The sequence below is a fragment of the Cervus canadensis genome, chromosome 10, assembly GCF_019320065.1.
Source record: "Cervus canadensis isolate Bull #8, Minnesota chromosome 10, ASM1932006v1, whole genome shotgun sequence".
Taxonomy (NCBI): Eukaryota; Metazoa; Chordata; class Mammalia; order Artiodactyla; family Cervidae; genus Cervus; species Cervus canadensis.
The window spans coordinates 71,172,835-71,185,744 of NC_057395.1; the positions used below are offsets into that span (position 1 = coordinate 71,172,835).

The 12,910-nt window shown below is 48.0% G+C and overlaps 1 protein-coding gene across 1 annotated transcript in view; it reads right to left on the reverse strand.

Moving 5' to 3' along the window:
- JPH2 (junctophilin 2) overlaps nucleotides 1-5,002 on the reverse strand; it is a 72,575-nt gene extending 67,573 nt beyond the window's left edge. Inside the window, exon 1 of the mRNA XM_043478716.1 lies at nucleotides 4,110-5,002. Within this exon, the coding sequence (XP_043334651.1) occupies nucleotides 4,110-4,488 (379 nt within the window). The 5' untranslated portion in view covers nucleotides 4,489-5,002. The remainder of the gene's footprint in view (nucleotides 1-4,109) is intronic.
- Nucleotides 5,003-12,910: the final 7,908 nt, after the last annotated feature.

A 12,910-nucleotide genomic window follows, 5' to 3' on the forward strand; every position in this document is an offset into this window, starting at 1 on the left:
AGAACCCACAAGCCTTGGAGCAACTAAGCCCGAGTGCCACAAGTAAGACCTAATGGAGGCAAAAAATAAAAACTAGTAAAGATTCAACAAATGGTGGAGAAGACAGTTGTTACTACTTGGTCTTGATAAGGCCAGCTTCCTGGGCATTCAACCTGTACAGTCACACAAGACTCTGAGCTCAGAAGGGCCCTGAACTTGGCTTAAGGCTCTGATGTCACCATCTTGAAATTCTTAATTTTGAAGAAGGGGCCCCGCATTTTTGTTTCGCACCGTGTCCCTAAAGTATGTAGCCAGGCTTGATTATTTTGTATAGTTGTTTATCATTTATTAAAATGCTGATTTACAACATAAAATATTTAATTGTCACTTATGATGATCAAATTCCATCTCGGCCTCTTATCAATTAGAAGACTGTCAATCTCAGTTTCCTCATCTATAAAATAGGGGTAATAATAGTACTTCCCCATAAGGTTATTGTGAAAGTTTAAGTAACACAACGCTTGCCACGTGCCCAGATCAGCACCAGGCACATTGTTCATACTCCAAAAATGTTAACTATTATTAGCTTTAGGGGAAAAAGAAGTCAACCTTGGGCTTGGTTTTTCCTGCTGCACATTTTGGGGAGGGGATTATTGAATTAGATCCATCATCCTGGAATTTATTTGAACACCAGATAAATTGTAGAATCTGATGGCTCTTGCAGGAAATACCTCCCAGAAAAACAGAGTCCACGCACAGAGTCCTACAGTTTCAGGCCATTCATGGGCCTTGGAATCCTAGGCTCAGGCCCAGGTCAAGATCGGAGGAAAACCAAGATCACTAATGGCCCTTCTAGTCCTGGAGTCTGTGGGTCTCGGGTGGGAACCGCCAGGCAGCCATGCAGCTGTGGATTACTACTTAAGGGCTGGGTGTGCTGGCTTTGGGCTTTAAGTCAGCAGTTATTTTTAGCTTTGCTATATATGGCCAGGGGAGGAATGTGGGGCTATAGAAGGGGGAGGGGTGCCAGGAGGCTTAGGGCAGGGTTTGGAAGACTCCTGTGCCTGGACTACCTTCCCCTTCCCACCACAGAATTGGAACTTCCAGCCAAAGTGAAAAGCAGAGGGGGAAGGGGAAGGTCTGTGGGTTTAGGAATGACGGGGGCAGCCATGAAGATGTCAGGTCAAGTCACTTTAGAACAGTAATATTCCTATTTTTTGACCATGATCTGCAACAAAAAATACATTTGAATCATGATATACACAGAAACAGATGTTTTGATGCACTATATATATATATATAATCTCCAACTGAACAAACATTTCAGAAATCAATACTCTAATCTCATTCTCTATGAAACACTCTGATACTTTCTATTCTGTTCTGTTCTATTCTTTCATTTCTTTTAAAATGCAGGTCACAACCCACTAAGTTGATTTGGCCAATGGGTCAACACCTCCAGTTTGGAAAGCTACTCTTTGGTTTGGAGCAGGCAGACACCTGTAGCATCAGATTGCAAGGTAAGCCAAGGAGTGGAGGAAAGCAGCCGTGATGTCACTTTGATCAATGCTTCTCAAACTGAGACTAAGACGCAAATCTCAGCTTGATCTCCGCTGGGCAGCAAGCTTAGGCTTCAGTCTTTGTACACTGTTCTCACCACCCGGAGCAAGCATCCTCCACCGTTGTCACCTGGCTCACTTTGTACTTCAGAGCCCCACTTGCCACTTCCTCCAGGAAGCCTCCCTGATTGCCTCAGTCTGGTTAGCCACCTGCTTCTTGCTCGCTTAGCCCCCAGCATGTCCCTGCTTTGCACCCAACACAATTTTTTCTTACGTTGGAAGGCAGGGTGACCTCTCCCATCCTGTTCATTTCTACACTCTCCCCATCCTCCCCCCCCTCAACAGCCCACCCAGTGTTGGCTTCCTAATAATCACTCAATAAATATTTACTGAATGAGTTAGTGATAGGTTAATAGTAATAATGGCAACTGCACATTCATCCCATGAGACAGCTTAGGAGAGGTTAGTATAAATCCATCTTCGGGATGAGGAAACTGAAGCTCCAAGAGACAAGAGAATACGATAGGGGCACGGTGGTGATCCAAGGCTGCCCAGCTCCCAGCCGTCCCTAATCCCAGCATCTTATTTGTCCACATTCCTCTCAGTGCTACCCAGGATGGGGCAAAGGGCAGGTCCTTAACAACCCCTGGGAAAACTGGTGACAGGTTGATTAAGGAGATTTTCCGAAGCAGCAGCCACATCTAATTTTGGAGGGTTGCGCTCGGGGGAGAGGATCTCTGAGGTTTCCAGACCCCCTGGATGTGGGGCTGTCTCATCCAAGCGGAGAATCTGGGCTTCTGACAAACTAGAGGGGCAGACCTCCCTATGACCTGGCCCGAAGGGCTCCTGGACACACCTAGGCTAAAACCCCGGGCCCTGCAAACCTTGGTGCCCTGGCCCGTGCCCACATCTCCAGCGGCAGCCCTGGCAGCCCAGACTGTGCCCCTCATTCACACCTCTCCCACCACCCCGGCGTTCTTGCTGTTCCTCGTACATGCCAAGCCCAGTCCCGCCTCAGAGCCTCTGTAATCGCCATTCCCTCTGCCTGGGGTCTTCCTTCCTTCTCCCATCCTCCCCACCCTAGTACTCAGACACCTGCCCTCCAAAAAAAAATCACCCTCTTCCCTCTCTGCTAGTTTTTCCGTAACACAGGTAACTTTTGGAAATTGCATCCGTGTTTGTTTTCCTGTTTCTTTCTGTTTTCTTCACTAGACAGGGAGCTTCCTGAGGACTTTGCTCACTGCCTCGGACCCTGGGACTTGCTGCGGGAGGGCGCCTGACACATCAGTGGCGTTCTATGAAGGAATGAATGGGTTTTCCCTGTTTTAGACATACTGGGACATCAGCCTGTAGTTTCCCAGAAATATTGCTGTGTCCCTGTGACTCACATCCATGCTCCCAAGACACACACACACACACACACACACACACACACACACACACTGTGTGGAGGAGGAACAGGGTAGGGAAGGGAAGGAACTTTCTGCACATGCATATTTGCACCACTTTGCCTGGTTCATTGATGCCCAGCAAGCCTGCAGGAACTATCTCCACTTGGTAACTGGAACATGTGAGGTTTGCTCTCTGCTCGTCCCCAGTGCTCTGCGCAGTGGCCAGTATAAATGTCTGAATTGCAGAGGTTCCAAAAACAGCTCAAAGTCACCAAATTAGGAAACGTGGAGCCAGATTTTGTCCAACTCCAGCCAGCCATTGTGCCACAAAAACTTTGTTAACAACCTGTTACTGTCCAGGTGCATTCGAGGTTGAGCCCTCACCAGATGTCCAGCAGTAGGTAACCCAGCCAGGAGCCCGACCTGTACCTGAGGCCACTGTCTACAAGCCTCACAGGCACACTCTTCCCATCAAGATGCAGTTCCGATGTCTCCTCTAAAGCCTCCCCTGACCTCCTCAGACCTAACTTCCCTTTTCTGCCACAGCACTCTGTGAATACTTGCGTATAATTGTTTGTCTGCAAGCCTATCTTTGAACCCATGGACTTTATTCTATTTCTCTCTACCTCTAACCCTTTTTACAATGCCTGGTGAATAAGTGGTACTACAGAAATAGTCACTGAACAAAAGTATGCTTGGATGGATAGATGGATAGATGGATGGATGGATGAGTGGATGGATGACTGAGTGGGTGGATGGATGGATGGGTAAATGGGTAAGTGGGTGGGGGGTGGATAGATGAATGAATGAATGAACACTTCATGATCTACTGGCTGAAAATAACTTTCATGGGAAAGTTGACATTAGGTACCAATTCTTCTGGAGTAAATTCCAGAGCTCTTTGTACACCGAGCCTTCCACAGTCGCAATGGTGTCTTATTGAATGTGTCTTGAATGTGTGTTTCTATGGCAGGCCTTGTACCAAGCATGTCTGCCAATTCTCTCAACAGCTCCGTTATTGGCCTCACTTTTCCTGACAATGAAATGGATGCAGAGGGAGGTGGAGCTGCTTGCCCGATGCCACACAGCAAATCATATCCTGGCCCCTCCTGCCCCACCCTCCACCACCTTCCTCACCCCAGCTGGCCCCTCCCCAGGTCTGCAGGCTGCAGGCCGGGCTCACCTCCATCCGCGTAGGTCTCGGTGCCATAGCCGTCCTGCAGGCCGTTGTTCCAAGTGCCCTCATACTTGGCACCGCTGCTGCTGCTCTGCCGGGTCCCGTAGCGTCCCTTGAAGCCGTGTGTCCACTCGCCCTTGTAGAGCCAGCGTCCCTTGGTCTCTATGCCCAGCCCGTGCCGTTTGCCCTGGCTCCAGTATCCCTCGAAGGTGTTTCCGCTGGGCCAGGTGTAGACACCCGCCACTTCAAAGCCAAAGTTCCAGGAGCCCGAGTACTCACCCTGGCCCTTGGGGCCCGTGCACAGGCCGTGCCCGTGCGCCTTGCCCCCCTCCCAGCCCCCGCAGTATGCCCCGCCATCGTCAAAATCAAAGCGACCCCCGCTCATCTCATCGTAGCCCCCGACCTCCTCACCGTTCTCCAGCTTTGGGGGAGAAGGTGATGGGGAGAGGGGGTGCCAGCAACTCTCTCCAAGCAGCTCAGGGCTGGGCGCCCCCTAACTCACCGCGCCCCGGGAGGGGGGAAGCGAGATGCCACCCGAGGCTGCAGGAACCCAGGAGCCAAGTCAGCACTGGGTCGGGCGGTCAGTGCCATGCCTGGGAGGCCCCCACTCAGTCGGCCAGAGGAAGGCTGCCAGCCGAGGAGGAAGTGGGAAGGAAAGGTTCGAAGTCTCCACGGAGTGTCCCCAACCTGGCTTCCATGGAGTCAAAGGGAAAAGCGCTGTGATCCCTTTAAGAAGTGCAATGGGAGGGATGGGGTGGAGGGATCCCCAGTCCGTCTTCAAAAAGGAAAACTTTTCCTCGGTGACAGCCCCCAGCCCAGAGGCTGAATTCCCGCAGCCGGCTGGCCCCCTTCTCCTCCACCCCCCCGGGTGTGCCGGGCTGTGATTCCGCGCCCTGCCCCGCCCCCCTCCAATCCTACCCTCCTCCTGGGATGGAAAGGTCAGTGTTGCCCTAACAAGGCCATTGGATCTCAGAGGCTGCTCCCAAAATAACCCCCAGGCCAGCCCAGCCTCCTTCAAAGCGGGAGGGGTGTTTCAAACTGGGCTAGTGCTTCAGACTCCGGGAGTGGCTGGAGGGATGAGGAAGGGAAGCTGAGAGCGAAGTGTGGGTAGCAGGGGCGATGGGGCGGCTTTTCTTCTCTTGGGTAAAGAAGAGCTCCCTTCCACCTTCCCGGTCCCTTGAGCGTCCGGCAGGGTGGGGAGAGGAAGACCTAGTCCTGAAACACTTTCAAATCCCCCTGAGTGTAGAAGCTGGCGAACCTCAGCCCCAGCACCACTCACATGCCCCGACAGGACCCGGGGCTATCAGAGCATCGCTGCCAACCCCATAAAAGATTCTGGTGACCTAAAGAGAAAGGAACGGGCATGGGGTCACATATGCTTTTGAAAGTGGAGGAGGGAACTCGGGAGGAAAGGTGAAGTTCTGGAAACAGAGTGGGGAAGATAAAGTAGATCTAAGACAGCCCCAGTTCCGTCCCTGCCCCCGCACCCTGGGAAAACCCCGGGAAGAGCCCCGTGCAAGAAGCATCATCTGGATCACTCCCTTTCTCTCTTCTCAAGGGTGAGGAGCCCGCCCTCTGCTCTCTAGTTCTGACCCTGCATGACTGGTTTTATTGCCAGGAGATCCTCTAGAAATACTCAAGGATCATGGTTTTGTTTTTTTTTTTTTTAATTCTCTTTCCAAACTCTCTTTTGCTGTGCTCTCCTAACAGCCTGGGAGGCCGTATTTCAGAAAGCTCCTAGGGCAAGGTCAAGAGCAAAGGGGCTGACCAGCCCTCAGGTTCCCACCGAACTCCAGGAAAAGGTACAAAGAAATCTCCATGGTGAGAGGCGGTGGCCAAGACCAAGGGATGGAAATTTCAGACTTCTCTGGTGGTCCAGTGGTTAAGAATCCGCCTGCCAGTGCAGGAGACACAGGTTCGATCCCTGGTTCCCTAAGATCCCACATGCCCTGGAGCAGCTAAGCCCACGAGACACAGCTACTGAGCCTGAGCGCCTAGAGCCCATGCTCCGCAACGCGAGAAGCCACCGCAACGAGAAGCCCGATCACCGCAACTTGAGCAAAGCCCTCGAGCAGCGACAGAGACCCAGTGCAGCCAAAAATAATAAATAAATACAAGATTTAGGGTTTTGTTTTTAAAAAATGGAAATCCCAACTGAATCCAGGGTTAATAGGAACACAGTAATTCCGTGAAAGATAGGAGCCGCCAAGCACAGGAAGCTGTGTGTACGTGTGTGTCTGTGTGTGTGAGAAAGATGGGGGGGGGTTGGCAGTGAGGAGGATAGAAATCACACACATACACAAAAAGCCCAGAAGGCACTTGAGAACATTCAACTATTATTATCTGACTTCAAACTGACTTGTCATACTCTGAATCCCATGATGACTTAGGCCACTTCAAGTCACCACCAAAGATGTGTTCTTGTTTAGGAAATGGATAGACAAGCCTCTCTCCCTTCACCCTTAGCTGATCCTGGTTCTTATCGCCGCTTGGTTCCTTCCTTCTTCAGTACCCTGCCTTAAAAAACCCTTTTCTGCCCACATTTTACCCCCTGATAGAAACACCCAGCCTCGGAGCTCTTTGCCAAGCAGACATGCAGCAAAAAGCAGTAGATAAAGACTGTCTCGTCTGGGTTTTGACTCACCCCAGCCCCCTGCCCCGAAGGTTGCCTGACAGCCTGCTCGTCCGGTTCACTGCAGAGACCACCTCAGTGCTGGCCCCATAGAACTCTGCTGTTGCCACTTCTGACCAACCCTGGAAAGCCACGCGTTCTTTCCACCTCTGCTCTCCAGGGGAGAGGAAAGAGCATCTCCAAATGGAAGCCAGAGGACTCTGAGTTCAACACCCTTTGTAGTTTAAACGCCAGGCAAATCGGCATAATCCGGTTCTAAGGCTGGGTAGCTGGCTGCGGTGTCCTAGCAAGCTGTTCCAAGTGTAGCAACTGTTCATCCATAAGCCTCTCTACAGCGGTTCCCTCCCAAGGGTGGGGACACGTAAGAATCACCTGTGCAACTTAAAAACGTGAACAGATTCTGGAATCCCACCCCCTCCCCAACCTACTGGATTGTCCTGGGAGAAGGCTCCGGCACTTGCATTCTTTTTAAAATCTCCTTGGACAAATCTGACTCTCATTCCCGGGAAAGAATCACTGTAGGTTTTCAATTAAGAGACAGTTTCTTAATAATGTACAGATCCATGCCCTTACTTACTCACCATCTGTTGTGTAGGGTAGATAGCCACAGAGCTAGATTTGTGTTCAGATCCTAGTTCTGGCCCTCACAAGCTGTGTGGCTTTGGACTAATTGTTAATTTCTCTAAGTCACAAATTCTTTGTCTGCAAAAGGACCTATCTCAAAGGATTCTCCGGAGAAGAAAATGGCAACCCACTCCAGTACTATTGCCTGGAAAATCCCATGGATGGAGGAGCCTGGTGGGCTGCAGTCTATGGGATCGCACAGAGTCGGACACAACTGAAGTGACTTAGTAGCAGCAGCAGCATAGGATTCTCAGGGTTTTTTTTTTTTTTTAATAATTTATTTTTTAATTGAAGGATAATTGATTTACAGAATTTTGTTGTTTTCTGCCAAATACCAACATGGATCAGCCATAGGTATACATATGTCCCCTCCCTCTTGAACATCGCTCCCAAGGATTCTGGTTCAAGGATAATAGTATCTACCTTATATGGCTGGATGAGGATTAAGTGAGTTAATGGTGTAAAAAGACTTGTGCACACATGCTAAGTCACTTCAGTCATGTCTGACTCTTTGTGACCCTATGGACCATAGCCCACCAGGCTCCTCTGTCCATGGGATTCTCCAGGCAAGAACACTGGAGTGGGTTGCTGTATCCTCCTCCAGAGGATCTTCCCAACCCAAGGAAGTCTGCCTTGGGTCTCTTATCTCTACATGCATTGGCAAACAGTTTCTTAACCACTAGCGCCACCTGTGGAAGCCTGTAAAATGGCTCAGAAGACACTAAATACCTAATAAAGGTTTGCTATTATTAATATTACCCTCACACGAGAGGTTGCTTTTCACAACCTAAATGTCCATCGACAAGTGAATGGATAAAGAAGATGTGGTACATATGCACAAGGGAATACTACTCAGCCATAAAAAGAATGAAATAATTTGAGGCAACATTGATGAACCTAGAAATTATCACTTAGTAAGTGAAGTAGGTCAGAAAGAGAAAGACAAATACCACATGTTATCACTTATGTGTGGAATCTAAAATATGACAAAAAATGAAGTTATCTATGAAACAGAAACAGACTCACAGACATAGAGAATAAACTCATGGTTGTCAAGGTAGCAGGCAGGGTGAGGGAGGGATGCGGTGGGAGTTTGAGATTAGCAGATGCAGACTATTATATATAGAGTGGATAAGAAACAAGGTCCTACTGTAGCACAGGGAACTATATTCAATATTCTGTGATGGACCATAATGGAAAAGAATATGACAAAGAATGCATGTGTACATATAACTGAATCACTGCGCTGTAAGGCAGAAATTAACACAATGTTGTAAATCAACTATACTTGAATAAAATAAAATAAATTTAAAAAAATAAGTTGCTTTTCACACTATCATGCTTAATAAAATTATTACCAAAGGGAAGAATCACCCCCTAAATACTAAGTACCTTAACAATGAAGCACTCCTTACTCTTCCCAATAGGTATTTACTCAACATTGCCCTGTGGTTTTCCCCTTTTCAAACTGATAAATTATATTATTGGCAAAGGGACACTGATTTCTTGACAGTTTAAGTGAGGACTTCTCTGGCGGTCCAGTAAAGATGCTGCACTTCCAACGCAGGGAGCACGGGATCAATCCCTGGTCGGGAAACTAAGATCCCACAGGCCGTGCAGCACAGCCAGAAGTTTCAGTAAATTTTTTGCCAAATTTGGTACCGGATTTACCTGACCAGCCCTCACTTCTTTGCCTCTCCCTTTAAACCAGTGCGTTTCAGGGAAAGGGAGACCCCTTGTGGCCATATGTGCATTACAACAGATTTTTCTTAGAAAAACCAAGTTCTACATTTGAAACGTATACTAAACTTGGAACGAATTTTAAACTGCTTTTAAACGTAGCTATCCCATTCTCTCTTTTTTGCAGGTTTTTCTCACTCCACCGGGTTGTTCTTTGGTCAGAAGGCACAGTCACTTGCTTCCCTTGTCTCCTTCTCAACTTCTCTAGCATGACTGCTTCCTAGGGAGGGAGGAGAGGAAGGGACTAAAAATCCAGAACAGAGAGAAGGAATGCACACAGAAATCTACTCGGGTCTCACGTTCCTTCTCAGCACCGAAGACTTAGTTAAAGAAGCCTCACCTCCCCAGACAAGTGATCTGGCTGGGTTACGTGCCTTCCCACACGCTGACTCCTTCCCCCACCTATGAGCTGTCTGAAGCAAAAACTATCTTCATTCCAAAAAAAAAAAAAGCCCAGCACCCGCACAAACTACGTGCCCTCATCTTTCCTTCTGATTTGGCAGCTGACAACTCCCGTCTTGAGATGCTTTTTCACTCTACTCCTAGGGCTTGTCTCTTGGTTCTGTCCTGCCTCATTGGCTGCTCCCACACAAGTCTTCTGCAGGTTCTTCCTCATTGCCCTGAGCTCTAGACTTTGGAAATTGGCCCAGAGCTTGGTCCTCTTACTGTATACCTACATTTACTCTTTAGGTGATCTCCTTTGGTAGTAGAGTTTTCAGTAACACCCACACCCTGATGGCTCCTAACCTTGGATCTCCAACCTGTCCCGCTCCTGATCTTCAGTTGCATATCCAACCACCGACTCAGCATCTCTACATGATATCAAAACCAAACTCCCAAAGTCTCCTCCCAAATCTGCTCCTCCAGCCACCTCCCACTGTATTAAACCTTGGGAATCATCCTTAATTTCAATCCTTCCCTCACACCTTATGTGCACACATGCTAAATTGCTTCAGTCGTGTCTGACTCTTTGAGACCCTATGGACTTAAGTCTGCCAGGCGCTTCTGTTCATGGGATTTCCCAGACAAGAATACTGGAGTGGGTTACCATTCCCTCCTCCAGGGGATCTTCCTGACTTAGGGATCAAAGCCATGTCTCTTATGTCGCCTGCATTGGCAGGTGGGTTCTTTACACTGAACTTCTCTGGTGGCTCAGATGCTGAAGGATCCGCCTGTAATGCAGGAGACCTGAGTTTGATTCTGGGTTGGGAAGATCCCCGAAGGCAACGGCAGCCCACTCCAGTATTCTTTCCTGGAGAACCCCCATGGACAGAGGAGCCTGGCGGGTTACAGACCAGGGGGTCGCAGAGTTAGACATGACTGAGCGACTTTCATTCACTCACTCTTTACCACAAGCACCCCCTGAGAAGCCCATATCCTCATATCCATCACACCTTATATCCATCAGCAAATCCCTTTAGCTCGACCTTCAAAATAATTCCAGAATAGATCTTCTCTCCTGCACTGCCAAGGGTCCGAGCCACTTGAAACCATTGTCTGATTCACTGCAGTAGCCTCCTGACTGCCTCCTTCCTTTCCATTTCCTAGCTCCCCTTAGTCTACAGAGCAGCCAGTGCTCTTTATAAAAGGCAAGTCTGACGTCTCTCCTGTCCTCCAAACCCTCAAAGGCTCCCTTGTCTCCTCACAAATCAGCCTTTAAAACGGCCCACGAGTATCCATGATCTGCCTGTGACCCATGCTTCTGTGACCTCACCTGCTTCAAGGAATGCTGCCAGGAATGCTCTTCCCCCAAATAGCCACATGGCTCACTCTTGTTATCTTCAGGTCTCAGCTCAAATGTCACCTCCTCACAGAAGCTTCTCTGACTACCCCAAGTGAAACAGCAACCCCTCTCCCTGCCCTAGCCTTTGCTGTCTCCTAATCCTTCTCTCTCCATAGCATCTTCTCCACCAAGGATAAAATGATGTCCTATTCCCAGCACCTAGTATAGCATGACTGTGTGGTCAGCACTCAGTAAAGATTTCTTGAATGAATGTTCAATGAAGTTACACGTCAGGATGCTACTTTCCAAAACATCAGAGTAAAAATCCCTCAAACCACAATTTGAATGTCTTCCAAAATACATGTGACAAACATTGGTCCCGTAAGTTGGACTTACAAATGGTTAACTGTTCCAATTAGGGACACATATTAAAGCTGGCCCAACTGGGTTTTGAGTGGCGTGATCTTGGACTTCCAAGATTTACGTTTAAAGGAAGATTCTGACTGAGATGTAAATCTTACAACTCGTTCCTGCAAATCTGGGGTTGCCAAGCTTTTGTCCAAGTGTGGATTTCTCCAACAGGTTACTCAGCCATTGGAACTTGGTCCTTTTCAGTTCTGACTCTCCTAACAACTCAAAAAAAGAAGCGGTCATCACTCACCCTTCTCCTGTGACTGTTAATATACAGAATTAATAATTGGACTGCTGCTTTGAAAAGCAAACTAAAACCTTAAAAGACTTAACAGACTTAGGAACTATTTTAATTCAAGTAACACATTCAGCTCAATTTGCTCCACTTCTTTCTAGTAAAGCAAAACGCTAGCTGTGTTAAGTTGGGGAGTGGGTAGGGGGAGGGGCCATAGGTGCCTTTATAACCTGAAGCACTAATGGCCTAGATTCAGTTCAGTTGGTTAGTTGTGTCCAACTCTTTGCGACCCCGTGGACTGCAGCATGCCAGGCTTCCCTGTCCCATAACCAACTTCTGGAGCTTGCTCAAACTCATGCCCATCGAGTCAGTGATGCCATCCAACCATCTCATCCTCTGTTGTCCCCTTCTTTCCTCCTGCCTTTGATCTTTTCCAGCATCAGGGTCTTTTCCAATGAGTCAGTTTTTCGTTATCAGGTAGCCAAAGTATTGGAGTTTCAGCTTAAGCATCAGTCCTTCCAATGAATATTGGAGTATATTCATTGGATATATTCAATTAGAGAAGGGAATGGCAAACCAGTACTCTTGCCTTATATGGCCGTATGTAAAATTCACTTTGGAACCACCCGGGAAAGAGAGAGTTCTTCCTCCAGTGGAAACTGGGGACAGACTTTTGTACCAAACTTTGGAGGAGCAGTGGCCTGGTCGGCCTTTAATTACACGACATGGTCTACGGCCATACCACCCTGAACGCACCCGATCTCGTCTAATTACAGGACATGGCATGGATAAAATTCTCTTTGGGGCCTGCTGGGGTAGGAGGGCAGTGCAAAGAGATACTGTCCATCCAGAACATTTGAAACTGAGGTATGAGATCTATACTGCAAGTGACTGAAACATACCACATATACCAGAATGCTAGAGATGGAGCAGATACACAGCAATGTCAAACATCACACCCGTCTCCCGCAATGAAGCAGCTCACTCCAAGCTGCTTCTCATGTAAGAAATTTTATGTGATGTGTCTCAGGGTGAATAGCACCACCAGGGGTCTGCTTGGTGATGGTTAATGATTCTCTCAAACAATATAGGGCAGGCCAGCCAGTTTATTTATATTGAATCTAAACCTTAGATCTCTGGCTTAACAGTAACATAAGAAACCTTTAAAGACACAATAAATCTCATGTAAATCAGATGATTTAAACCAGTTGTGTAACTTCTAATACTGCTGGGCTGGCAACTACAGCATGACACATATTCAGTCCAGTTACAAAACCACATTTCATTTTCCTTGGCACCCAAATCTTACACACATTTGAAAAATGCACTGTTTTTTCAAAGGCTTTCACCATAAACCCACTGCTACCAGTCAAGCAATGACCGTTTGTTCATCCCCCAGGGACATTTCTAAATGATCTGCTCACTTTGGTGGGTATGTAAGA